The 24,874-nt window shown below is 48.1% G+C and overlaps 2 protein-coding genes and 1 pseudogene across 7 annotated transcripts in view; 1 reads left to right on the forward strand and 2 right to left on the reverse strand.

The window, feature by feature from the left end:
- LOC149367588 (uncharacterized) overlaps nucleotides 1-24,874 on the forward strand; it is a 1,242,925-nt gene that overhangs the window by 1,060,315 nt on the left and 157,736 nt on the right. The window lies entirely within an intron of this gene.
- On the reverse strand, nucleotides 640-11,881 carry LOC149367600 (uncharacterized; annotated as a pseudogene).
- The window catches only part of LOC149367601 (uncharacterized), a 28,618-nt gene continuing 21,960 nt past the window's right edge, over nucleotides 18,217-24,874 (reverse strand). For both annotated transcript variants that reach the window (XM_089556334.1, XM_089556326.1), the window contains exons 2-3: nucleotides 23,426-23,575; nucleotides 18,217-20,627 (exon numbers count right to left, since the gene is read on the reverse strand). In XM_089556334.1, coding sequence (XP_089412460.1) covers nucleotides 20,368-20,627; nucleotides 23,426-23,575 — 410 coding nt within the window. In that variant the 3' untranslated portion in view covers nucleotides 18,217-20,367. The remainder of the gene's footprint in view (nucleotides 20,628-23,425; nucleotides 23,576-24,874) is intronic.

Below are 24,874 nucleotides of genomic sequence, written 5' to 3' on the forward strand. Positions count from 1 at the left end.
GACAGCGTGTACTTCAAAGAGAGCTTTGGAATCGCTAAGGCTTCGTTCAACTGGCGCTTGAAGGCATATTCTGTGCCAACGTTATTCTAGTACAACCGTCTATCGCAGCGGCCAGCTGAACGAAGCGCGGCCGTCAAGAAGAAGCGGTATGTTGGATTGTAGAACTGTAGCTGGCGCGAACTCCGTCGAGATAAAGCTTCGCAGAGAGGACTGTTGGTGATGCATGCCCCTGTAAGGACGTTGTGCACCGCGGCAACGTACCGGCAGCAGATTCTTTCATCAGGCTGGGTCGGCCGGCACTGGCCACACGAACAGCTGTCGGCGGGAGCATCTCATTAACTTTTGTTCTGACGACTCTGTCACTGAAGGCGTCGTTTGCCGTGCAGGAGTTAGAGAGGGTGTGGAGCTGGACCTTCTTTTTAGGCCGCGCGGCGGCAAAAGCTGTCGCTGTGCGAGCCTCTTGCTCCTTAAATCGTTCGTCAATTTGGCGAGCGGATTCGTCTAGACGGGTAGTGAGCCTGGAGAATTCATTGGTGGAGGCCTGGATGGCCGTCTGCACCGCGACCTGAATTCTGGCTTCCATGAATTGTTCGAATTTGGGAGGTAGGACTGGGGTTATCTCGGCCGGGGTTGCTGTGGTTAAGGAGGTAGGGGGAGTTGCAGCCCGCTTCTTGGCTGGTGGCTCGCGAGTAGGGAGGGGTGGCGGTGGAAGAGTAGAGGTAGGAGCGGCCGGGGCCTTTGTGCCCGGGGTAGGGGTTTGGGCCTGCTGATGAGCACGCAGCTGGGCCTGGACGCGGAGGTTGGTGGTTTGGAGGGAGCGAGCTGCGCGCGGACACGCAACAGCTCTTCATAGAGGGGGTTGGCAGGGTTCTGAGAGACTACGCCTGCCCAGCTCACCTGATTGGTGGTGCAGCGGCCGGGTGCTTGGGCAGGTGGCCTCGGGGGGACTGGAGGAGGCGATGGCCTGGTTCCGGTCCAGGAGCGGGACCGGGCCTTGGGCTTGCTAGTGCTAGGCGGCTGTTTCGGCGCGGCAGGCTGAAGCACCGGGAAGGACTCGGGGGTGAGCCGCGGGGCCTGGGGCTTGCAGGTCGTGGAGCGGCTCCGGTGTTGGGATGGAGCCTTACTGGTGCAAGCCTGGCTGGCGTTTGCCTCGCCGGCTCGCTTGGCATCCCAATACTTCTTTTTGACGAGGAATGGAGTGTGGAAGCGCGCCTTGCACGTTCTGTCCGCCGTCAGGTGCGCTTTGCCGCAGATCTGGCGTGCAGGAGTGGTCCTCGGGGGGTTCTACTTGGACGCAGCCGGGGCAGCGGCGCTGTTTGGGAGCCGGGCACACGTCCGCCCGGTGGCCGAGTGCGCCGCAGTGCTCCGTGTTCTTTTTAAACAGGTAGCATCTGAGACTGTCCTTGATATCTTCGTTTGAACGGTCGAGAGGGACCCCGTGGACCACGCCGCGGGCGCAGTCCTCCGGGGCTGTTTGGTAGGAACATATGTCGCAGGGGGTTCTTTTGACGAGTACTGACTTGATGGCGAGGTAGCGGAGACGGCGCTGCGGGTCGGGAGTGTTGATGAGGATGAGGTGTTGGAGGGTATTGATGATGACTGTGTCTGGCTTGGCCTCTTGAGGTCCGAGGCGGGCTGCTTGCTGTATGGCATCGCGAAGCACAGCGCCACGGTCGGAAGGTTGAGGCCGCCACGGAGACGGAAGGTGATCTTATGATCGTCGGTGGGTAGCTTGGGGTGGCGTAGGGAAGACAGTTGCGGCGGCCGGGGCAGGCGCCCGGCCGAGGCTTGAGGCAGATTCGGAGCAACGGTGGGAGGGGAGTTGCGACTTGAGCATCGCTTGTCGTTCGCTGATCGCCAGCCGTTGGCAGAGGTCAATTCCGAGGGTGATATATCTTCTCCCTGTACTACAATGGGTTCCATGCCGCCTTCGAGACGCCGACGCTCCGGTGGCCCGAGCACGAAGCTGCGTCTCTAGTAGCGTTCGGTATCGGTGGCTGCTGCGTCGCGAGGCTTAGCCTCTTAGCGCAGCGCTGAGAGCAAAAAATATGGACTAGCCTCTTGATGTGGTAGTCCACCGCCGGGAAAAGTTGGTATCGGCAGGTTCTTGACGAGAAGCGGAGGCTGATGATACTAGTTTTAGATGGCTGGGATGAGTTAATCCGGTCATAAAAGATAAAGTTAGCGGGGCGCATGTGAAGCGCGTCCGCTCACACGACCTAGCTCCGAACGCTGGAATCCCAAATGTGAAACTTGAGCGCAGCTCGTCAGCTGTTTCAGCTTTTCGATAGATTGAGGCTAAGAATTCGAGCAAGGCATGTATGTGCATTTACACACGACTTGTTATTTTTCACACGTATTCCTTCTTCAAGAAACACTCCACTAACAGCTCTTGATTGTCATGAAGGAACCTTAATTTGTGGTCGCAGAAATAGATGGATATATGCTCGACTTGCTACACCAATCCCTGGTTCTAAAAAACGAGGTTACCGAGAACAGCCGTGGGAGGCGTTACGAGCGAGAGGAACGGGATGGTCTCCCGCATAGTGGTCAGAAATTCCTTTTTCTCTTTATGTCTACATTAAAGTCCCCACCCACCCTGCCACCCTGGCAGGTGGCAGTTAATGGTTTGTCGCGAGAGTTCGCTCACGGCTAACGCATACAGCCCACATCTCTCTCTCTCATGACCCCGCGTACATATATAAGGGCGATACAGGCGTCCACTGACCCAGGGAGCCAGTAATGCGCTCTTCCTTTCCTTAAAAAAATTAAGGGAGCACTTTGACTGCAAAAGTGCGTAGAGGCGAAAGCGTTTTCCGCACCACTTTGACTGCCTCTGTGGCACTGGTGAAGTCACCACTGGATGGCGTCACACATAACAATGACTAATTACTAAGTAATGGCAAGAGAAGGCTGTCCATTGTCCCCCTTGCTTTTCGCGTTTATCTTGAACACTTTTGCTTAAGCTTGATACATAATGAAAGGATCCGCGGCTTCTCGATCACTCGAGGGAAGAGAAGTTGTCGCTGTCTTGGACTACCACGACTACGAAAAGTCTGCTGCCCTACTTCCCTTCACATTCGAAACTTGTGAAGAGAGGCACTCCCAATTTTCGCCTCGGTAATGCTCTGCGCAGGTCTTGTTCACACTATATTCAGAAGAGCTTCTTAGGGAAGCTTGACCGCTTGAGGTCAGCGGGCTACCCTGAGGACGACCTGGTTTCTATTACTTAGAGTTCGACTAGAAAGTTTGTCACAGTACAAAAAAGATGAAACGCCTTGTGAAGAATCCAGTCCTGCTTTAATGCCATACCTGCATAAAGTCTCACATAATTAACTTTAAAAAGGTAGCCGTGAAATACGGCGTTAAATTTTCTGCGCCCACCAAACTGTCGTCACTTCCCGTATCTCTAAATATAGCACAAAAAAGAAATGTATAATGTCAAGCGCCAGAGCATGTTCACCGAATGCACAACCGATGTTGTTTACTCGCTTCCACTGCCCTGTGGCAAGGCCTACATAGGTCAAACAGGTCAATGTGTCAACGAGCAGCACCGAACTTCGCTGCAGCCAGGCAACACAGCAAATCTTCCAAGACATGCATTGCAATAACTGCAAAGACTGCACCCCTCTGTTCCTCAGAATCATCAACTCCATGCGTCAGCGGCAGCTCTGTCAGGATCACGGCAAAAGAGTACAGTTTCATGAATGGTACATAGGTCGTAATCTTCTGCCTCTTAATCTTTGTTCTTGTTGTTTTGATAGCGTTTGTGGTTGCTCTCGCGCACGTGCGCCCTGTTCTGTTGTTGGCGATTCACCAAGTAAAGAATATTTCAGTTGTGTTTCCAGTGTAGTCCTGTGTGATTCTCCTCCTTGTGAACGCGTCATTTCCGCTGGTTTTGCACTTGCCATGCACCAACTGGCCCAGCAAGCTACGAGGCTCAACCACGCAGCCTGGTTTCCCCTGCCCCACTGGGGATTGGTCGAGAGTACCCGCGGTGAACGACGCGAGATTTGAGTTAGCCCGCGAGCGGGCCCCACAGGCTTATTTTATAATAATAATAATAATAATAATAATAATAATAATAATAATAATAATAACTTTATTCACATCATGCATACATGATGCTGGAGGCCTGCGGAAAAAGCTGTCACAACGGCAGCTTGACAAGGCCACAGGCCCCCGCACTGGCAACATCACACAGTGGTCAGCAAAATATATAACTAAACACAGAAATTCGCACTAGTTATTTTGAGCACAGAGAGGGGAAAAAACATAAAACGACAGCATTCAACGTTTCAGAAAACCGCGTTACAGGTCAGGAACTATAAGTTACATGCATTGAAATTCCACCATACATCGGGGGGGGGGGGGGGGGGGGAAATGAATAAATAAATAATAGTCAGCATTCACAATCAACAAAACAAAAGTTATTACATTGAGACAGATAACCTATACAAAGCATCATCAGGAAAGAGAGCATAAAATTCCGACAAGTGTTTATCGCCGGAATTGAAACTACTAGGGATATTAAGTTTTTTGTTTTGTTTTTTTAATTACTAAATTGATCACGAAGTTTCTTGAAAGTAATGTTCTCGGGTTCTATATTGTCCTTATGCAGTGCGTTTAACAATCTTGGAAGCCGGTTTTTTAGCATTTGCAAACCATACGTAGTCCTGCACGTGTCCACTTGCCATCGCTCAAACTTTCGCGTGTTATATATGCAGTGGAGTGAGTGTTTAGGTTTGCTAGGTGGCTTAAAAAACACGTATTATTCTTCACCTCCTTTTTATATTGTTTGCTGAGGCGATAGTCATATGTCTAAGTAACAGGTAATACATTATGGCTTCGTTTGTGATGCAAGACGCGCCTAGATTTATCTCGATTGATCGCATCCAGGCGGAGCCGATTCTACGTTGTTCCAGAGTGTTCTAGTAAATTTCCAAGCTTTATCTTGAAAGTTCGCTATCAGCTTTAAAAACAGCACGGGCGAGAGCGGCGGGTATTCTGTTCGACGACCGCCGAGCACGCTTGTTGCTACGCCGACACGGAATGGTTGACTCCTTCCAAGGGCGTCCGCAGAATTTTTTGCAGGGGGTGGCCCCATTGGTTGTTGGCGCCGGAGGGGGGGGGGGGGGGTATGTTCGTAGCAAAAAGGCACTATTTGCGGAGTAAATTTATTTATTTATATACAAATAAAATAAATAAGTAAAATACACACATGAAAGAAAAATTACAAACAGCAAATTAAAGCGAGGCTAGGAGAGATACATTGGAGTTTATCAACGAAGAAACAATTAAAATTAATAAAGATGCAAAAAGATACTATCACTTCGTGGAGAAGAGTGCTCAGTCTTGCTGCATACGGGTTCTCGACACACCCGGATTGATGACCAGCACACAGCACAATATGTTCACAAACACGCAACGACAGTCACTCAGTCAGTCTTCCTTGAACAGAAAGTGTAGACGCCTCGGATTTTTCTGGGCGAATTGCGTGATGACACTGGTGATAAATTCATTTCTGTGCTTCATTACACGCTCTCGGTGCACACTCATCATACAAAGGCCGTCCAGTCTGTCGTTTGTCATCGTTGAGCGTAGCCACGTTTTCACTCTCCTCATTGTACTGAAGGAGCGTTCGACCGTACAGGTAGTAACTGGCAAAGCCAGAGCCACCTCAATGGCTTTTGCAACACCAGGGAAGAATGTCTTGGCCTGATGTAGAAGCTCGCAGTAAGTTATTTCTGATGGGTCCCCAGTTTTGTTGCACCACATCTCGTACCAAGAGATGGCCTCTTCCTTGAAGTTGTCGATGCCGTAAAAGCACTGGAGTTCTTCGGCGAGAACAGCGAACTCAACACGGCTCAAGTGCTTCATTTTTGATGGATGCAGCTGGAGAAGTTTGAAGCTCCTCTCATTGCTTTCAGAAAAGCGCCGAGCTAAAGAAGCAGTGAGGGAGTCCAAGTACGGCACATATATTGCCACACGGTAGTATTCCTCTGGCGACTGAATCCCGTAGTTGTCTCGGTGGGCCTGACGAGAGACTTGTCTTGGTACAGATATCACCACATTTAAGTGATTGGCTGCCTCCCTTGCTGCATTCATGATGTTAGAGAACTCCTCTACAGCGTTTGTCCGGTGGCCGCGAAAAATACGTTGTAGCTCAGTAATGTGGCCATGCACAGAATGGAAGTCCATGGATACACCTTGCAGAATGTTCGTAGCTGGTTCGAGCCGAGCGCTGTACTTCGCTACAATATGCAAGCAGACGATGAAAGATGAGCTTGTTGTTGCGCAGTAGAGGATGTGAGCTCGTTGTCTAGTTGCAGCGTTCGAGCATGATTCCGTGGACGCGAGCTGCTCGAGTGCTTCGACTATGGCCACGTAATGCTGAGAGAAGATCCTAATAGCTTGTACTTTGCAGACCATCTTGTCTCACACAGCATCGGAATGTTGGGCACCAATTTTCTCCGGAGCACGCTCTCGCGGAAGAAGTTTATGGTTTGTTTGATTATCCCAATTGTGTTTCGAATTTCAGAGACGTCGTTCAAATCGTTGATGACGAGATTTAGTTTGTGACTTGCACAGTGGAAAAATAGTGCCTTCGGGAACTGTTTTTGTATAATTTTGTTCACTCCAGCTTCTTTTCCAGCCATTGTAGAGCATCCATCGTACCCCTGTCCAACGAGGTTCGAAAGAATCAGTCCGACATTCGTCAAAAGCTTCAAGATTGCCGCGGCGATGCAAGCGGAGTTTAATTGCTCCAGCTCTACAAATCCCAAAAACTGCTCTCGAACGCACACTTCGACTTCCGCCTTGTCAATAAAGCGAACGCCTATAGACATCTGCTCTTTTCCTGAAATATCTGCAGTTTCGTCAGCAAGAACGGAAAAAGCAAACGCTTTGTTAGTTTCGGTAACTATCTGCTCTCTCAGGATGTCGCCACAGATTGTGATGATCTCGTTCTGGACGCGGACAGAAGTGTACTTGGCATTGCCAGCAGAAGAAGCGAAGTGCTCCTGAAGTAGAGTATCTCCAGCTTCTACACGAAAGTCAAGCAGATCATTGAAGACTCCACTATCGGACTGCTTGCCGCGAATCGGCAAGTCATGCGTCGCGCAAAAGACAATGGTGGAAACTATTGGAAATAGTTTCTCACGGTTCCTTTCAACTTGCGCGTGCAGTGCTCTGTTCAGCTGCTGTACAACGGGCAGCTGCTTGCCTTTCATCACATCCATAAAGTTCTGTGAGGCCGTCATTGCCTCCTGGTGCCATTGGGATTTTACGTGATCCCTGCACGCCTCGTGCATTTTTCTGTAGTTACTGAAAGCGCGCACGATAAAACTACCTTGAGTACCCCGGTGAACACGCGGAGGAAAAATGACGCAAAAACGACAAAAGGCGCCTTTCGCTGTCGCTGAGTACGCAAGCCAGGGGGCGTAATCTCCCAGCCACTGATGTCGAAAAGGCCTCTTTCCAGGTGTTACATCCTTCTTAAAATCATATGTGACATTTGGCGACCATGGCTTAGTAAGAAGACGTAATTTCAAAAAGTCCGGTATGCCAGTGAGTTTAGCCTTGCCTAGAAACTCTCCTAAGTCATATTCTTGAGGCAAGTTATTTGTTTTCTTGATGTTGTCTCCGGACTTCGATCCCAAGCAAGGAGAAAGGGAATCGTTTCGGCTTACTGCGTGACCGGAGCTCGCTGGTGGAGTTCCTTCCATGGAGACGACGACGCCGGCTACTGTCCGGTGATGAAAGGTTGCATCGCTCTGGTCAAATCCGGACTTGAATCCCAAGAAAGGAGAAATGGAATCATCTCGGCCTGCTGCATCACCTGAACTCACTGTTGACAGAGTCCCTTCCATGGAGTCGACGACATAAGCTACTGTCCGGTGATAAAAGCTTGCATCACTCTGTTCAAATGCTACACCGTTGTCACATGTCACACCAGAATCTGCAGGGGCGCATTTGGATAATGCTTCGTCAGACAACCGCTGACGCTTGAAGAAGCGTCGAATATCCATCATTCGGGACCGCGCGAGACAAAGCTGGCTATGGAGTTCCTCGGGGTTGGTAGTGTTAAAAATATATACACATTGATTGGAAAAACGGTTGAATGCGTACGTTGAAAACAAAAAATGACTATGTATGCAGCGAAAACTTATTTACAAGATAAATGCACGCTCGCAGCTTCATACACCTCGCTCCATCTTGCTCGCGCAACCGCACAGTCGAGTATTTGCACACACACTACTCGCCGCTCGTCGTTTTCTCGTCCGCTGTCTTGGTTGTTCTCAGCTTCGTTGACAACCGGCCACTAAAAACACCGAAGCACAAACAAAGAGGCGCGCACACGCAAGGAACGCCGCGCGACTTCCGAGGGGAAGGGACACTCGCCACTCCGGTCGGAAAATTTGTTTTGTGTGTTTTTATGAGGTTCAGAGCCCCAAAACGACTCAGGCTATGAGGGACGGACGGTCTCTTTACCATGCACTGACATCGCACAGTACATGGGCGCTGTTGGGATTTGAGGCCCAGCCAGAGGTGACAGGCGAGCCAGGCAGGCGCCATCGGGCTGCCTTGACCAAAGGCGCTGGTTTCCGGAGAAGACGCAAGGAACGCTGGTGTGGGGGCGCCTCTGGAGACTGCGTCGCCGTGAACAAAAGCAGCTAATCCCCTTTGCCGAAAATTCTGAAAGCGGCGCTTGTACCGAACTGCGCTCTCCCGTGGATCGGAGGAGACAGCGAGCGGCGGCGGCGCCAACTCATCGCCCGCTTGCCCCTGAGCAGTCCGACAAAGCGGGGATGGACACGGCTGATTTGTCCCTCCCTCCTGAAGAATTCATCGGTGGCCGGGGTGTGCACTGTCTGCCTCCGTGTCGCTATCTCTCTAGAGATCAAAGAAACAGGCACACATCTCAAGACGGCTCGAAACACATGCTCGCCGGTGCCGCTGTATGTCTGCAACGACGCGTCCCCGGACGCGGCACTTTGCAGATGTGACCCAAAGCGTGGAAGCAGGGCCGCTTTTACTCTTTTGGCTGAGCGCACCGCCGCCCCTGACGTGCGGCCATCACTCACGGTTCGAGTGAGTGATTTTCCAGGGGGGTGCAGCCGCCCCCCCTTGCCCCCCCCCTCCGGACGCCCATGACTCCTTCGCGGGCGCAAGTAAGCTCAAATAAAAAGTTTCGTTTAGGAGCCATTCTCGCCGTTTTCCTGTTCGCCGGACTGCAGTCACCACTACGTGACAATATTATGTCGCGCTTTATTTTCCTTTGTGACCGGAATGATGGCTTTTTGCGCACATTCATCCAAGTATACATCTGCGAAATGCTTTGCCCGAGTACATTAATTGTGTCATGTTCCACTAAAAGAAGTGCAAGGGTAAAAAGATTTTGCGCGAAGTTTTGTATTTTTGACTGTTGAATATTTAAGCTCAGTATCAAAAAAGAAATTGGTATAAAGATTTATTGGATGTTATGCTACCCATACCAATATACCTACAGCTAAGCTGTGCAGGCTCAGGGCAGGATGTTCTCAAGAGCGTGAAATGAATGCCAGTGAAACCCTGCATTAAAAGATTTTTCTTACGTACAACTCCATGCTAGCAACTGATGTGCTTGGTGGTCGGCACCAAGGTCTTCACCGCATTAGGACGAAGGGGGCAGACTGCGGAGCAAAGCCTTCAGGAGAAGCAGTGAACTTATTGGTTTATTTACATTGTTTACAATATAAACAGAGAGACCAAAGGTCAGGAAAGCAGCTCTCCGACACATCACAGTTTGCGGCTTAAATACAGTTCATATTCCCCAGGCCCCCAGCTAGGGAATCCGAACTCTGGTCGAGTGTCCAATGGGCCTTGAGCCTCTACATAAGCTCCGCCCTCCCCACGTGACCGTGCACACACCGCAGAAACACGCACTGGCAAGGAGGAATCCCGGCGCCCTGCAGTCGCGGACGGCGTGGTTTCTCGCCGGCCGACCAGGCCCAAGGGTCGTCGGCTGGCGATCCTGCCGTTGGAAACACGAGACCTGACGGCGCGCACCGGTGACCTTTTCGGGTGGGTGGAAGGGACAGATCAGCCGTGTCCAGCCCCGCTTTGTCGGCTGCTCCACTGGGTCTCTTCCGTCGGACCACGGGAATGCGCAGTCCGGGAGAAACGCCGCACTGATCAGCATCCCCGGCGAAGGGGGCCTTTGTTCACGGCGACGCCGTCGCCAGTATATAGCCGCCCCCCACGCCGGCGTTTCTTGCACTTCCTCCGAACAGCAGCGCCTTCGGTCACGGTATGGCCTTGCCTGGCTCGCCTGTTTCCGCTGGCTGGGACCCCGATCACAACACAACACACTTCCAGTGAAAAACACGTACGGCTAGATAACAAGGGAATTTTCGTACCATGGAAATTGTTTCTTGTGCCCAGTAAAAAAAAAATTGGAACCAATTGGATTTCCAATGGGTTCCAATTGGACGAGTTCAGTTTCCAATTGGTTCCAATTGGATGGTCCAAATGGACTATCCAATTGGACCATTTGGGTTTCCAATAAGTGAGCCCAATTGGTCTTACCCATTGCATCCAACTGGTCCGCCCAACTGCACCCAGTTTATCCAATGAATGTTTGCATGTATGACGAAAAAGGTAGAACTAATATGGTACTTACAATAAGAGCTATCAGCAGTTTAGCCTAATAAATTGTACTCATCACCTACACCACCACTGGAGCTCAGTGGGCAAGCGCCACCGGCCCCAGCATGAGAGCCTAGTAAATTGGGTATATAAGTTGGAGCAGAAGTGTGTTCTCTGGATGTACATATTGAGCTATATGTATGCTACTAGTGTTGTGTTTAATGGCGCATAAGCAACTAAGGCTATCATGCGGCAAGCTCAGGGTATAGAAAATTGTTTTATATAGGATGTTATACAAAAGACTAAATGAACGGCGGTGTAAAGGGCCTAAAAAGTTAATTCATGGAACCTAGAAAAATATAAGACAAAATTTTAGAAGTGACTTATGGTAAAAGCTTTAAAGAGGGTGGGTAACCTCAGCAGCCATCCTTGGCTGTGCAAGAATTTCGAGGTCCCCAACCTACTAGTGCCTACTACTACTAGCCTACTAGTGCCTGATTTGCAGTGTTGCTTGTGTGTGATGCATGTGTGTCTGTTGGCTTTGATTTGCATAAAAGCATGTCAATTTCAGTTCCGTAGAAAAATGTTGATTGGTACTAGGCAGAGTCTCCCCCTGCAGTCCTCATAAATCAGTTTTCCTTTTGCACATTACAATGCATTAGGGTGTAGAAATATTTATCTAAGATCCTAGAGCATATTATTCAAACATTTAGCTACCTTTCTCAATGAACGTAACATATTTGTGAATATTTTCAGGGGGAAATAACTGCCTGGCCTAATGGGTCCAATTGTCTAGTCCAGTTGGATCCAATTGGTCGGGGGCTTTTTTAAAAACACAACTGGAACCAATTAGTTCCAATTGGGAAATCCAATTGGAAGCAATGGGAATGTCCATTAAGTTCGATCTGGAATGTCCAATTGGTTCCAATGTTTTTTTTTTTGACTGGGTGTAAAAAGCCAGAAACGATTGAACACGTGTTCATCAACTGTTGGGATCGTTTTTCATTGGGACATCCGTCAGAGGACTTTAAAGAAAGACCTGCCGACCGTACGGGTTTGGTTCTTGCCCATAGGTGACGAGGAAGGCTTCCCACACGACCTCCTCATATGCTACTCAGTCTGCACAGTTTATGAAGAACGGGGATGGGATTTAGAAATGCTGATGCAAACGTTCGGCCAGTGAGAGAAAACTTTATAGCAAGTTTTATGTATGTGCAGGAAGCTTACCGTACTCACCTGAGTGCTTACCCATGTTGGATGAACTTGCAGCTCTGAAGAAGTTTTAAATTGCTGTGTTGACACTAGTGCGGTCAATGTGTTTTACTGGGATGATTTGACTACTGTCGAAAATGGCAATCAGTGGTTAGGGCGCTTGGCTACTGAACCAGAGTACCCAGGTTCGAACCCGGCAGCGTTTCGATGGAGGCAAAACGCAAATGGCGCAGTGTGCTGTGCGATGTCAGTGCCGTTAAAGATCCAGAGGTGGTAGAAATTATTCCGAAGATGGTGCACCTCTTTCATCTTTCACTCCCTCCTTTATCCCTTCTCTTCAGCGCAGTTCGGGTGTCCACTGAGATATGTGGGACAGTTACTGCATCACTTCCTTTCCTCGATATCAAATTATAGTACAACTTAAAAAAAGACAGGAGTTGCTAACACTGGGCCACGGTCCACGCTGCATTGTATTACTCCGCTGGACAATCATTATAGTAAATGAAATCAACTTTTGGTTTGGTTAGTTAGGTTTTATGGCACATAGGCAACTGAGGCCATCATGCGCCAAGCTCAGGGTATGAGGGAAATGTCCTGTGCAGAATTTTATAGGAATATTAAAATAATTGTCGGTGTAGAGAGCCTATAACATTGGTATGTGTTATCTAGTGACGACAGAGGAAAAATATTTATAAATGGCTAATGATAAACGCTTTAAGACGGTCAGGTAGGCTCCGCGGCCATCCTTGGCTGGGCAAGGACGTTGAGCCTCCCAACCAACCAAATAAAAACTTCAGTCCTTTTCTCAGGAATGGGAAGGTGGCTGAAGTGCATCTTAATGTAAAGTGAGGCAGTGAATGAAAATTTAGTCTGTTCATCAACTTTTTAATGTTTGACTATATTAAAACAGACCAGGCATCAAAATTGTAGAGTGTACAATTTTTTTTTCTTGTAATTAGCTTCTTAAGTAACAAAAGTTTTAACAACAGACTTCTTTTTTGTTGTGGAGGAATTCTGTGCGGCGGTCCTGAATGTGAGTGGAGCTTGTATTTAGTATTGACGCTCACCAACCAATTTACCGGGTCCACGCACACTGCACAATTTGCTCTTCAGCACCCTTACACCATTACCCCCTTGCCGTCATGGCTCACAGCTCCAAGCTGCTAATCTCACTCCCATCTCTACGTACGAACAGCCTACCTACTCTCGCACTAAATTTGGGTCTTCGATGTGTAATCCGATGGGTTCTCCCCATTGCAGATGTGCGCTATCCGATCCTAGTTGATTTCCTGCGCCACTGTAACCTGCGGCCAACATGCACTGCAAGCTTCTCGTGGAAACCACGACGAACCTCGCCGTGCAGGGCCTTTCTTCGAGCACTGCTTGCCACTACGCCCAGCAGCCCCCAGTCGGCCTTTGAGACCCTCCTGGACGTGCACATGTGTTTCGGTTCATGCTCCTTTCCATCCAACTTACTGCCCAGGTCACGCATCATATTAACACACGCTCAACCCCTTTGCCTTGCTCCAGACTGTTTACAGATCGCCCGCAACGAGTTCAAGCACATGCTGGAGCTTGGCACTATCCGACCCTCGTCTAGCCCATGGGAATCGCCTCTCCACGTGGTACCAAAGAAATCCCCAGGGGACTCGTGGCCCTGTGGCGATTAACGCACTCTCAGCAACGCTACAGTTCCAGACTGCTATTCCCTACATCACATTGCGGATTTCACAGCATCGCTGCATGGCGTCACTGTTTTCTCTAAAACTGACCTGGTCAAAGCCTACCACTAAATCCCCGTGGAACCACCCGACTTACACAAAACTGTAATCATTACACCCTTCGGCCTCTTCGAATACACCCGCATGCCCTTTTTGGCCTCCGTAACTGTGGACAAATATTTCAACGCTTCGTGGAAGCGGGATGTACCTTCCTGCATGGCTTACATCAATGATTTCCTCGTCTTCAGCGGCAATGCTCAGCAGCACTTGCAACACTTCTGGCAGGTTTTCCAGCATCTCTATGAATATGGCCTCAACAGAGTCAAGTGTGACTTCAGCAAGTCAGAGCGCGACTTCCTTGGCCACTGAGTTGCGCTCGGGTATCCGTCCTCTTCCATCCAAAGTCAAGGCCATTCAAGAATTTTCGCAGCATTCTTCAATCCGAAAACTCCACCAATTTCTTGGTCATATCAATTTTTATTGCAGCCTCATCCCTTATTGTGCAGCCCTCCTCAGACCATTGACGAACATGCTTCAAGGCAAGAAAGCCAACTCTACACAACATGGTTTTCTGCTGCTCTGGAGTCTTTTGAAGTCGCCAAAGTGAAGCTATTCGATTTGCTCCCCACGCCCATCCATGTCCTGAACCACCTCTACGCCTCATAGCCGACACTTAATTCCGACACCAGCGTTGGACCTTACTTCACCAGCTCATGGATGGTGTCGGAGCCCTCTATACTTTTTCTTCTTAAGTTTTCCCCAGCTGAAAACTGCTACAGAACATTTGGCCTTGAGCTTTTAGCCACCTACATTTCCTTTCAGCATTTCAAGCACCTCCTCGAAGGTTGGCAGTTTCACATTGTCACTGACCACAAGCCACTCACTGTTGCTGCCAAGTCGGAGCAGTAAATTTGCCACATGAAATCCACTCTTGTACGTAGCGTGACAGACATTAGACATGCGCAAGGCCTTGCTGCCCCAGCTGATGCACTGTCATGTGTCGCCGCTTCCCTCACTTTTGCTGCCTCGTCAGCCAACCGTGACTTCGTCACCCTCGCAACAACACAGCACCAGGATGCGGAAATCAAGGACCTTCTCAAGGTCCCCGGCTCATTGGTTCTCCGTGAAGTTCTCCCTTCGTGCCCAGTCTCCATTATTATTGAAACTGCGACAGGCACTACCAGCCCTATGATCCCATCTGCATTTCGCCGTCTTTTCAACACCCTCCATGGTCTCTCCTATCCTGGAATCCGCGCCACACAGCATCTCATTATGCAACGTTACGCATGGCTTGGTATCGACAAAGACCTGCATTCCTGCGCCCGTACTTGCCTGGCCTGTCAGCAGAGTAAAAATGACAGAGAATGTTTACTCCATTCGAATCGTAGCGAAAGCACGGATTTGTGCTAGGTAGAATACGACGGTGAGCAGGCTGTGCCGCAGGGCGGAGCAGATGGAAGTTGATGAAGACGACGCTCTCCAGTGCACAGCGCGAGAGTGCAGTGCAGTTTAACACGAGGCGTGTATGTTGGCTGAAGGCGATAGCCTAGTGGTCTCGCTGAGCAACCCTAAACGAGATCTGTTCGCACAGCCACGGGTTCGACTCCCAGTCATGGATATTGATTCAGTTTCTCTCTCTTTTTCATGGTTTGCCCTCTAACTCAGCTGAAGGTCAAATTTGCACGGTCCGCGAATGAAGCCCGAGGTCCTGCAGTGAAGCTTTCACTTCAAAACACAGTGACATACGAATTCCCTTTTCGGCTTGGCCCCACTGCCATCAACAATGTCCACACCGACACCTTGGCCACCTTCTGCTGGATATTCCTATCTGCTTACATGCATCGATCGCTTTACTCGCTGGCCCGAAGCTTACCCTCTCCCCAATGCCACCAGGAACACCATCACATGCCGACTGGGTGTCACAATATGGGGTTCTCTCGATAGTCTGCATTGGCCGTGGCCCCCAGTTTGAATCTTCTCTTTTCAAAAATCTTGACTCTGCTTGGAATTTGTCAAATTTGCACTATAATTGCTTACCTCCCACCACCAACGCATGATTGAAAGGTTCCATCGTTCGCTAAAGACAGCCCTCAAAGCACCTGGATGCCACTCACTGGACCCTACCACTTGTTCTGCTTAGCCTCCGGACTTTGAAACAAGACCTCAGTGCACTCGAGCAGAACATGTCTGCGGCACGCCCTTGCGTCTTCCTCATGAATTTTTCAACACCACTGTTTCCCCTCCGAGCCCCGATCCCACCAACTTTGCAGATTTTGCCTTCATCTCCGAGCTCCTGCACCTCGACACCAGACTTGTCTATCTTTGCACGTTCCTCCCAAGCTTTCGACCTGTACTTGCGTTTTCGCTCGGCACGACTCCGTTCGCAAACTGCTTCAGCGACCTTAGGACGGGCCGTTCCGCACAGTTCAATGGCGGTCGAAGATTTTCATCGACGCCCTGGCGTCATGGACGTTCATGGACGCCCTCATCATAATCATCGGCCTGACTATGCCCACAGCAGGGCAGAGGCTTCTCCCATGTCTCTCCAATTAACCCTGTCCTTCGCCAGTTGCAGCCACCGTATTTCCGCAAATTTCTTAACCTCATCCGCTCACCTGACTTTCTGCCGCTCCCTGCTACGCTTGCCTTCTCTTGGCATTTTTTGTATATTTAGAGATGTCTTGAAAGCAATACACATACTACCTTTCGTACTGCGATCTCTTTTCAAAAGACTAAAATCCAGATGCGACAAATTTAGTTTGTATGTTGCATGTCAACCACGTACAAAAGAACTATTGTATAAACCAATGTTAGGTCAATCCTTGAATATGCCAGCACGATTTGGGATCCACTAGCGGTGCAAGAGAAAGCCAAATTATAGAGGGTTCAGAATTTAGATGTGCGGTTTGTGTCAGGGATTTACAGAAAAGATATCTCTGTCGAGACTTTGAAAGAAAGACTGCAATGGGAGCATTTGGAAATCCGTCGACGAAAGTTGCGACTCAAGTTTTTTCATGCAATTTATCATTGTTCTGTTGGCATTGAAAGAGCGAAGTATATACTGGCACCTCATTATATATCTGGCCGCGTAGACCACAGTTTCAAAGTACACGAGATTGCCTCAAAAGCTGATGTAATTTCGATTTTTTTTCCCAGAACAACACGCGATTGGAACAAATTGTCTTCAGACACTGCTTGTATAATGTCTAGTTTTCTTTTCTACCTTATAATAACCATTTCAGTTTCGGGGTTCTGTGAAATTTTTGTTGTTTTTCTTTGTTTTCATGCAATTTGGACTTGTTTCCGTGGCTGACACTGCTTATGTTATGTTGGTATTTTATGCATACATTTCCCCACTGTAATGCTGCTTGGCACTGTGGGTAAATAAATAAAGAGCCTGTGTATCCTTCAATACTGGCAACATGTGCCTCTGATAAATAGTTAAATATTTTTTCTTTCACAAACACTTCCCCAGTAATCTCAACAGCAGACTAGTCTACCCAATGAACGATTAGATTAAGGCAGGAAATTGAGGGGCTTGTTATGACATAAAAATGAAGAATGCCAACAGTGACCAAAAGTAGGGAAAGCATAAAGGAATGTTTGTATTTTTCAATTTGTGGTCTAGGTCAATGGGAAATTATTAGTGTGCTTATTATAAGATAGACGGACAACTAATTAGAAAGAAGAAAAAGCAACCACTGCTGCGCTGGGATCCAATTCCATGACCTCCCAAGTTTGCGTACGGAGCTCTACTGAGCTACGGTGGCAACTACCGCATCTACTTTCAGGGGCATTTATGCTGTGTGTAACCAAACCAGTGCTTACCTCGTCCACGCAACTAAGGCAAAGCATGCAACTCAAAATACACCCGACACGCAGTGGACAACGCAACAGCAGCAAACAATGGTAGTCACAGTGCAGAAGTATGTAGAAGGCGAATACCGTATAATCTCGCGTAAGGGCCGCACCAGTGTATGGGCTGCATCCCGCAGCTTCAGAATTCATACCCAAGTTAAAGAAAAGAGTGCAGCCCTTACACGAGTTTATACAGTATTTACTGACCTATTATGCAAAGCACAATGGTTTCATGAGCATGCTGCCAGCCGCAGTATTGGAATGGGGTCGTCAATGTCACGAGGAGGCAGAATGAGGTGCACTTTTCCAGGCAAAGATTACGCAGCACTAATCTGGGAAGCACGGTGGCTGCAGAACAAGGCAACCACAATCCGGAAGTGCCAAGCTGAGTGAAGTTTTCAGCATTATGTTGCTGCAGTGCCCACATACTGGAGGGTGAATGGGGAGTGGCTGCTGACACTGCAATGTTATTCACCCGAGGACTCAGTCTTGTTCTTGAAAATAGTACAACCTTTCGGCTCGGTGCAGATTACCGTATTTACTCGCATAATAAGCGTACCCCCAGTTCGGTCGCGAAAAAATCAGATTTTTTTTATTTCCGCGCATAATAGGCGCACCCCGAACTTGGCACTGTGATCAGTACTGTATTTACACGATTGCAAGCGGACGATTGCAAGCGGAATAGGTGCAGCAATCATCACTGCACGCAATATGCCCCCAGCCACTTCATTTTCAATGTTTTAGCGTGATACTGACCTCCCATTACTTCTCGCACAGTGTGCATATCTCACAAGTCTTGGCTGGTCATCACATCTTTATTCTGCACCAAAAAAAAAAGAAACTTATCGTGTGCCAACACAACGACGTACAACCATACGCAGCCCAGTGTGGACATGAAAGAAGCATCTTTTCTCACTTGAGCAATGCTCGACTCACACATCCTCCGATGATGCGGCAGAATATTTCTCTGTATGTACAACCCCACAAAAACAAAACAGTGCTCAGGACTGGTGCATGACTTGTGTAAATATTTTTCCTGCCAAGAACCGCTACTAAAAGCACATTGGCACACACACACACACACACACACACACACTCAGCACCTTGAAAAAGTAGAGCCTCTAATAACACATAGGCATGGAGTAAAATGGACGGACGATTGTGTGCAAATTGATTGTTCAATTCCGCGAGGCTATAATAGCAGGTCCAACAATGCTTCTTTTGCTGAGGCTCTGCACGCACCTCACACACAATAAAAGGTGTGCAGCGGGAAAGCTCGTCCCGTGTATAATTGGGTGAATTGCTGACACAAGCAAGCCACCCGAGATAGTAAAACAATCAGTATGAGATTCACATCAGCGGATGAAAAAATAGCCCTTTACAAGATGGCGGAAAAAACATGATGCTATAAAAAATACCTGACAGCCTACAGCGCAGACTTCACCTTGAGATTCACATGACAGAGTGAACTTGTACTTAATAATGGAATGTAACCTGCTTAGCAGAACAATCTCACCCACAAAAAATGCACCGCAAGGAGCGGCAAGAGTGGAATGTGGCATCCGAGTAAGTGCAGGGCACTTTCTTCGTAACTGAGTGTGGCAAGGCAGCTAATTAAATCCACATAGCAAGGCGAATTGACACGGTCACTAGAACCTAATTAATCCAGCTGCTGTACCTAACCTGTATTTTTTATGCATAACCTGAGTATAAAAATTATAACACTAAAGCAAAGCTTAACTTAGTTCCACTGAGGATGCAGCACATGCTTGATGACCGAAAGAGTGGAGCAAACGTTCACAGCTTTGTCCCAGCACTATTGTTTCAAGCACTGGAGCAGCCAGACAGCACAGGCCTCAAAATATACAACTCATTATCCAAGCCCTTCCTTGCAAAGATGGAAACCTCAAATAAGAATACGCATCGATACGTTAGTACACATCTGGTGGACGTTCCGATATCAACAAAATTAGCATCCAGTCATGTTCTCAAAATGCTGCAGACTACTTTTAGGCACAGTCCTAGCCAAGAATAGTTATGCGTTGATGATAAGTGCCCTCTGTCAAGTAGGCCCCGACTGGAGAATCTCCTCCGCAGTAAGTTTCTAAAGCCCCGAGCATCTTGAATATACATTTTAAACAGACGAATGATGGCAAAATAATGCAGTGTTACGTCACACATGTGGAATTCAAAACCGGCTGTAAAGCTGAAACAGTGGCACAAGGCTAATCAGCTTGCACTCTTTTCCAGAGCTCAGCCATGGGAGTGCACTCCCAAAATGACATGCCTAAACACGACTTGCATAGCACACAAAGGTTACAGAAAGAATGTGTTACACAAGTTATGGCAACAAGATCAACTACTAATATGCTTCTCAAGAAAGGGTAAATGAGTGCATGCTGAAGGCACTTGGGTTTTAGATCTTGGAATGTACTAACACCTTTTTGCATGAGCATGAAAGCCCACAGTCAGAGGTGATAAGCTTTTCAGGCTCACCCTTTAGTTTCCTCTCTCCTCCACTTCAGCAACCAAGATTCGTTCACGTAAACAAAAATTCCACCAGCTGATACATACAGCCAATGCCGAAGCGTAGCTCGTGACAGGGATTAAAAGTGCAAGCACTGAGTGGATAACTTACCACAACTGTAAAAAGTACCACCACAAAGCACTGAATTTTCGGAGCACAAATTTTTGATCTTCTCTGCAGCGATGTTCAACGGTTGCAGGACTTTCTTCATGCTTGGCCTAGCCTTTTCACGACTTGATCATTTGTAAAACTGTCCGGCAATATATTGCTCGCCTAGGTGCCCCAAATGACGTTAAGCTCTGAAATTATATAACGTTCAATTGCCATACATTCTATATCATTAAAAACTGAAGGACACGCCCTACGAAGAGCAATGCACCCCCTACTCTCTTGACGGCCAGAGGTTTTAGCCCCCCTTCCTCAGGTGCGGGGTGGAGGTGCGCCCATGGTGTGCGTGGGATTCATGCTGTACGCCTGCTGCTGGTGCTCCTGCTCGTCCAGCTTGCGTGCCATCCGCCGGCTGTCGACGGCAAAGAGCACAGCTGCCACGTACGTGCAGAAGGCCCCAATCACGCCCAGGGCAAAGGACCACGACAGGAAGTTGTGGTCCGGGTCCGGCATCCAGTCCCGGCCGTCACCCCGAGCGCCAAACACTATCACCGCTATCGTGTTGCACACCGCTGCAGCAAAACAAGGGTGGACAGCTTAGAAACATCTCCTCCAAGACCTTCAGTGGGCCACTATGTTTATGCTGCAGCAAAACAAGAGTGGACAGCTTAGAAACATCTCCTCCAAGACCTTCAGTGGGCCACTATGTTTATGCTGCAGCAAAACAAGGGTGGACAGCTTAGAAACATCTCCTCCAAGACCTTCAGTGGGCCACTATGTTTATGCTGCAGCAAAACAAGGGTGGACAGCTTAGAAACATCTCCTCCAAAACCTTCAGTGGGCCACTATGTTTATGCTGCAGCAAAACAAGGGTGGACAGCTTAGAAACATCTCCTCCAAGACCTTCAGTGGGCCACTATGTTTATGCTGCAGCAAAACAAGGGTGGACAGCTTAGAAACATCTCCTCCAAGACCTTCAGTGGGCCACTATGTTTATGCTGCAGCAAAACAAGGGTGGACAGCTTAGAAACATCTCCTCCAAGACCTTCAGTGGGCCACTATGTTTATGCTGCAGCAAAACAAGGGTGGACAGCTTAGAAACATCTCCTCCAAGACCTTCAGTGGGCCACTATGTTTATGCTGCAGCAAAACAAGGGTGGACAGCTTAGAAACATCTCCTCCAAAACCTTCAGTGGGCCACTATGTTTATGCTGCAGCAAAACAAGGGTGGACAGCTTAGAAACATCTCCTCCAAAACCTTCAGTGGGCCACTATGTTTATGCTGCAGCAAAACAAGGGTGGACAGCTTAGAAACATCTCCTCCAAAACCTTCAGTGGGCCACTATGTTTATGCTGCAGCAAAACAAGGGTGGACAGCTTAGAAACATCTCCTCCAAAACCTTCAGTGGGCCACTATGTTTATGCTGCAGCAAAACAAGGGTGGACAGCTTAGAAACATCTCCTCCAAAACCTTCAGTGGGCCACTATGTTTATGCTGCAGCAAAACAAGGGTGGACAGCTTAGAAACATCTCCTCCAAAACCTTCAGTGGGCCACTATGTTTATGCTGCAGCAAAACAAGGGTGGACAGCTTAGAAACATCTCCTCCAAAACCTTCAGTGGGCCACTATGTTTATGCTGCAGCAAAACAAGGGTGGACAGCTTAGAAACATCTCCTCCAATACCTTCAGTGGGCCACTATGGTTATGCTGCAGCAAAACAAGGGTGGACAGCTTAGAAACATCTCCTCCAAAACCTTCAGTGGGCCACTATGTTTATGCTGCAGCAAAACAAGGGTGGACAGCTTAGAAACATCTCCTCCAAAACCTTCAGTGGGCCACTATGTTTATGCTGCAGCAAAACAAGGGTGGACAGCTTAGAAACATCTCCTCCAAAACCTTCAGTGGGCCACTATGTTTATGCTGCAGCAAAACAAGGGTGGACAGCTTAGAAACATCTCCTCCAATACCTTCAGTGGGCCACTATGTTTATGCTGCAGCAAAACAAGGGTGGACAGCTTAGAAACATCTCCTCCAAAACCTTCAGTGGGCCACTATGTTTATGCTGCAGCAAAACAAGGGTGGACAGCTTAGAAACATCTCCTCCAAAACCTTCAGTGGGCCACTATGTTTATGCTGCAGCAAAACAAGGGTGGACAGCTTAGAAACATCTCCTCCAATACCTTCAGTGGGCCACTATGGTTATGCTGCAGCAAAACAAGGGTGGACAGCTTAGAAACATCTCCTCCAAGACCTTCAGTGGGCCACTATGTTTATGCTGCAGCAAAACAAGAGTGGACAGCTTAGAAACATCTGACCATCCTCAGGCACCGCCACTGCCGTCCAAGTCAAAGCAATCTTAAATGCACAAGCAATACATAAAACGGAGAGTTGAGCTAGTTGGTACATACTGCTGGGAAAAAAACAGTGCTGATTAAGCATGACCTGACATTTGTCCCTTGTGCTGAAGGGGTTGTGCATGAAGTGCCGTTCACGTGCGGGAAGACCTATATAGGTCAAACAGGAAGGTGCTTGAACATCCGCCTACGAGACCACAACACTTCTTTGAAAGGGGCTCCGTCATCAAACTTGGCCTTGCATTACAGGAACTGTACCCAGAATAACCAACCTGATTCTTCTGAAAAATCATGTACCCCCATTTTTAATGAAACTAGGATCCTGTACAAGCACAAAGATAAACTAACAAGGGAAGTCAGTGAAGCATTTCATACCCACAAAAACAGTGACTCATGCGTGAGCAACCCCTTTGTAACAGTTCATGACTGAACTAAAGTACCTTGATCCAGGTGACTGATGTATCACTATAACTTTTGGTGTTGCCATGTGCTCTTGGCTGTCGGAGGAGTATATTTTGTGTGTTGTTTCTAATAAACTTTGAGTTGATAGGCCCTGTTGTCTTCTTCTTTCTTTGTCCCTCGTCTCAGCGCTGTTTTTTTCCCAGAAGCAATACATACAAAACATTTGGACTGAGGCTAGTAAAGATCCAACAGGAAACATAATCCTCAGGCAGTCACAATGAGCAATAAAAAAAGAGCAATCAGTACAACTTGGAAAAAATGTAGTGAAAAATTTACAGCCGAGCTACACAAAAAGAAACACAGAAAGATATAAGAAAAAGCTGGGAATGGAGGATTTACAAAGGTTAACAAAGGGAGGGGGGGGGGGAATCGGGTTTCTTCTGCTAACGAAGAATAACTTGCAAGTCAGCCTAAAGTTATTAGCAACAGGCACAGTATTCTAAATTTTAGCATCGGAACAAACTGAGCAAGCATTGGCCACATACATTACGAGAATTATTTCTGCAGGACTGCAGAGCAAACAGCTAGCAGGTAAAGATTCAACAGAGCCCACCTGATGCGAGGAGCAGGGCGATGACCACCTTGAGCAGCTGGTGGGTCCTGGCAGAGGGTAGGCAGATGTGCATGGCCAGCAGGAGGACACAGCCCAGCAGCAGCAGGGTGAAGCCAATGGTGAAGAACACTTGCACCGCCACAAAGAAGGCTGCAGAGGGGGGGGGAGAAGGGAAATCAAAGTGCTGCTTAAGCAGGCAATGACGACCAACGCGTGCGTAACGACGAACAGAGCGGCAGTGCAACAGAAACATAACCCGCTGCTTCTATCACACTTTGAAAAAATGTATGCCAATTCAACATGAACATATTGCCAGAGAAATAAGAAGCCAGCTCTACTTTATGGAATACACAAACAGCTCTACACTCACTTCTGGTGAAAAACTGCCCGAGAACTGGTTGCAAATGAACATTCCCCACAGAATTCCCTTCAGAATTATCGCCTCCTTGTTCCATTTACAGTTAAACACCAAAAGAAAGAAGCACGAAGCTTTCCACTTCTTTTTCTTTTCACCAAACCTGTGGTGAGCAGTGAAACTGCCTTTGTGAGCCAGACTTGAATGCAGTCACTGCTTCAAAGGAAAACTTCCCACAGGTAATCGTGCGCCTCCTTTCATCAGGATTGTAAGCGTAATGTTTCCATCATCAAGAGCACTCACACAAGAGGTTCGTCACTGGGGTCTTTATCCTGGGCCTCAAGGATCGAGCAGCTAAACCATGGCTGTCGTTTGAAATGTGCATGCACACTCACTGGGTGCAACCATCAAAACAATGAATGAGTGCATGGCATCAAGGCCACAATGTCATTGGCAAGACCTGTCAGTTTAAAATCCAAAAAAAGGTACGAAATTTTTTTACTGTATCAGCTGTTGGTGATGGCGTGGCTCTGGGGACACTCTCTGGCAACATACACACAGAATGTCGGTTTATAAAAGAAACACCAATAAGTACCTTTCATCCTGCTATAATCGTCCCTTTCTGGTGACACTTATCTTCAGTTATCATATTTTGTGCAATCAAGTTTTCATTTTTGTTTACGTCTTGCTAGCCTTAGCAGCTGGGCCTCACGCAGCGCTTCCCTTTCTCAGGCCACCTCCGAAAAGTTGGCTTCTGCTCGCAGCTTGGTGGGGAATTTGCCTCAAAAAGTCATCACTCCTATGTTGCCATGGAACAAACTATAACCGGAAAAAAATGCACAGCTGTCTGTGGAAGGTGAAATGGGACTGCAGTTTCACTTTATTACATCCGAGTTCATTAACTGTAGAAACGAAGTACAATGGATCTTTTCAAAGCTGCACTTTACGACAGCAGACGCACCGTGCATCCAATCGTGTCAGGGTGAGAGCGGGAGCATACATTCCCCTAAATGACTCAGTGAGTGCAGTACCGTGCTTGAAAAATTAACACGGCATCATCGGAGGTAGCCAAATTAAGTAAAATCGAGAGAATT

The sequence above is a fragment of the Amblyomma mixtum genome, chromosome 1, assembly GCF_055824585.1.
Source record: "Amblyomma mixtum isolate Tamu chromosome 1, ASM5582458v1, whole genome shotgun sequence".
Classification (NCBI taxonomy): domain Eukaryota; kingdom Metazoa; phylum Arthropoda; class Arachnida; order Ixodida; family Ixodidae; genus Amblyomma; species Amblyomma mixtum.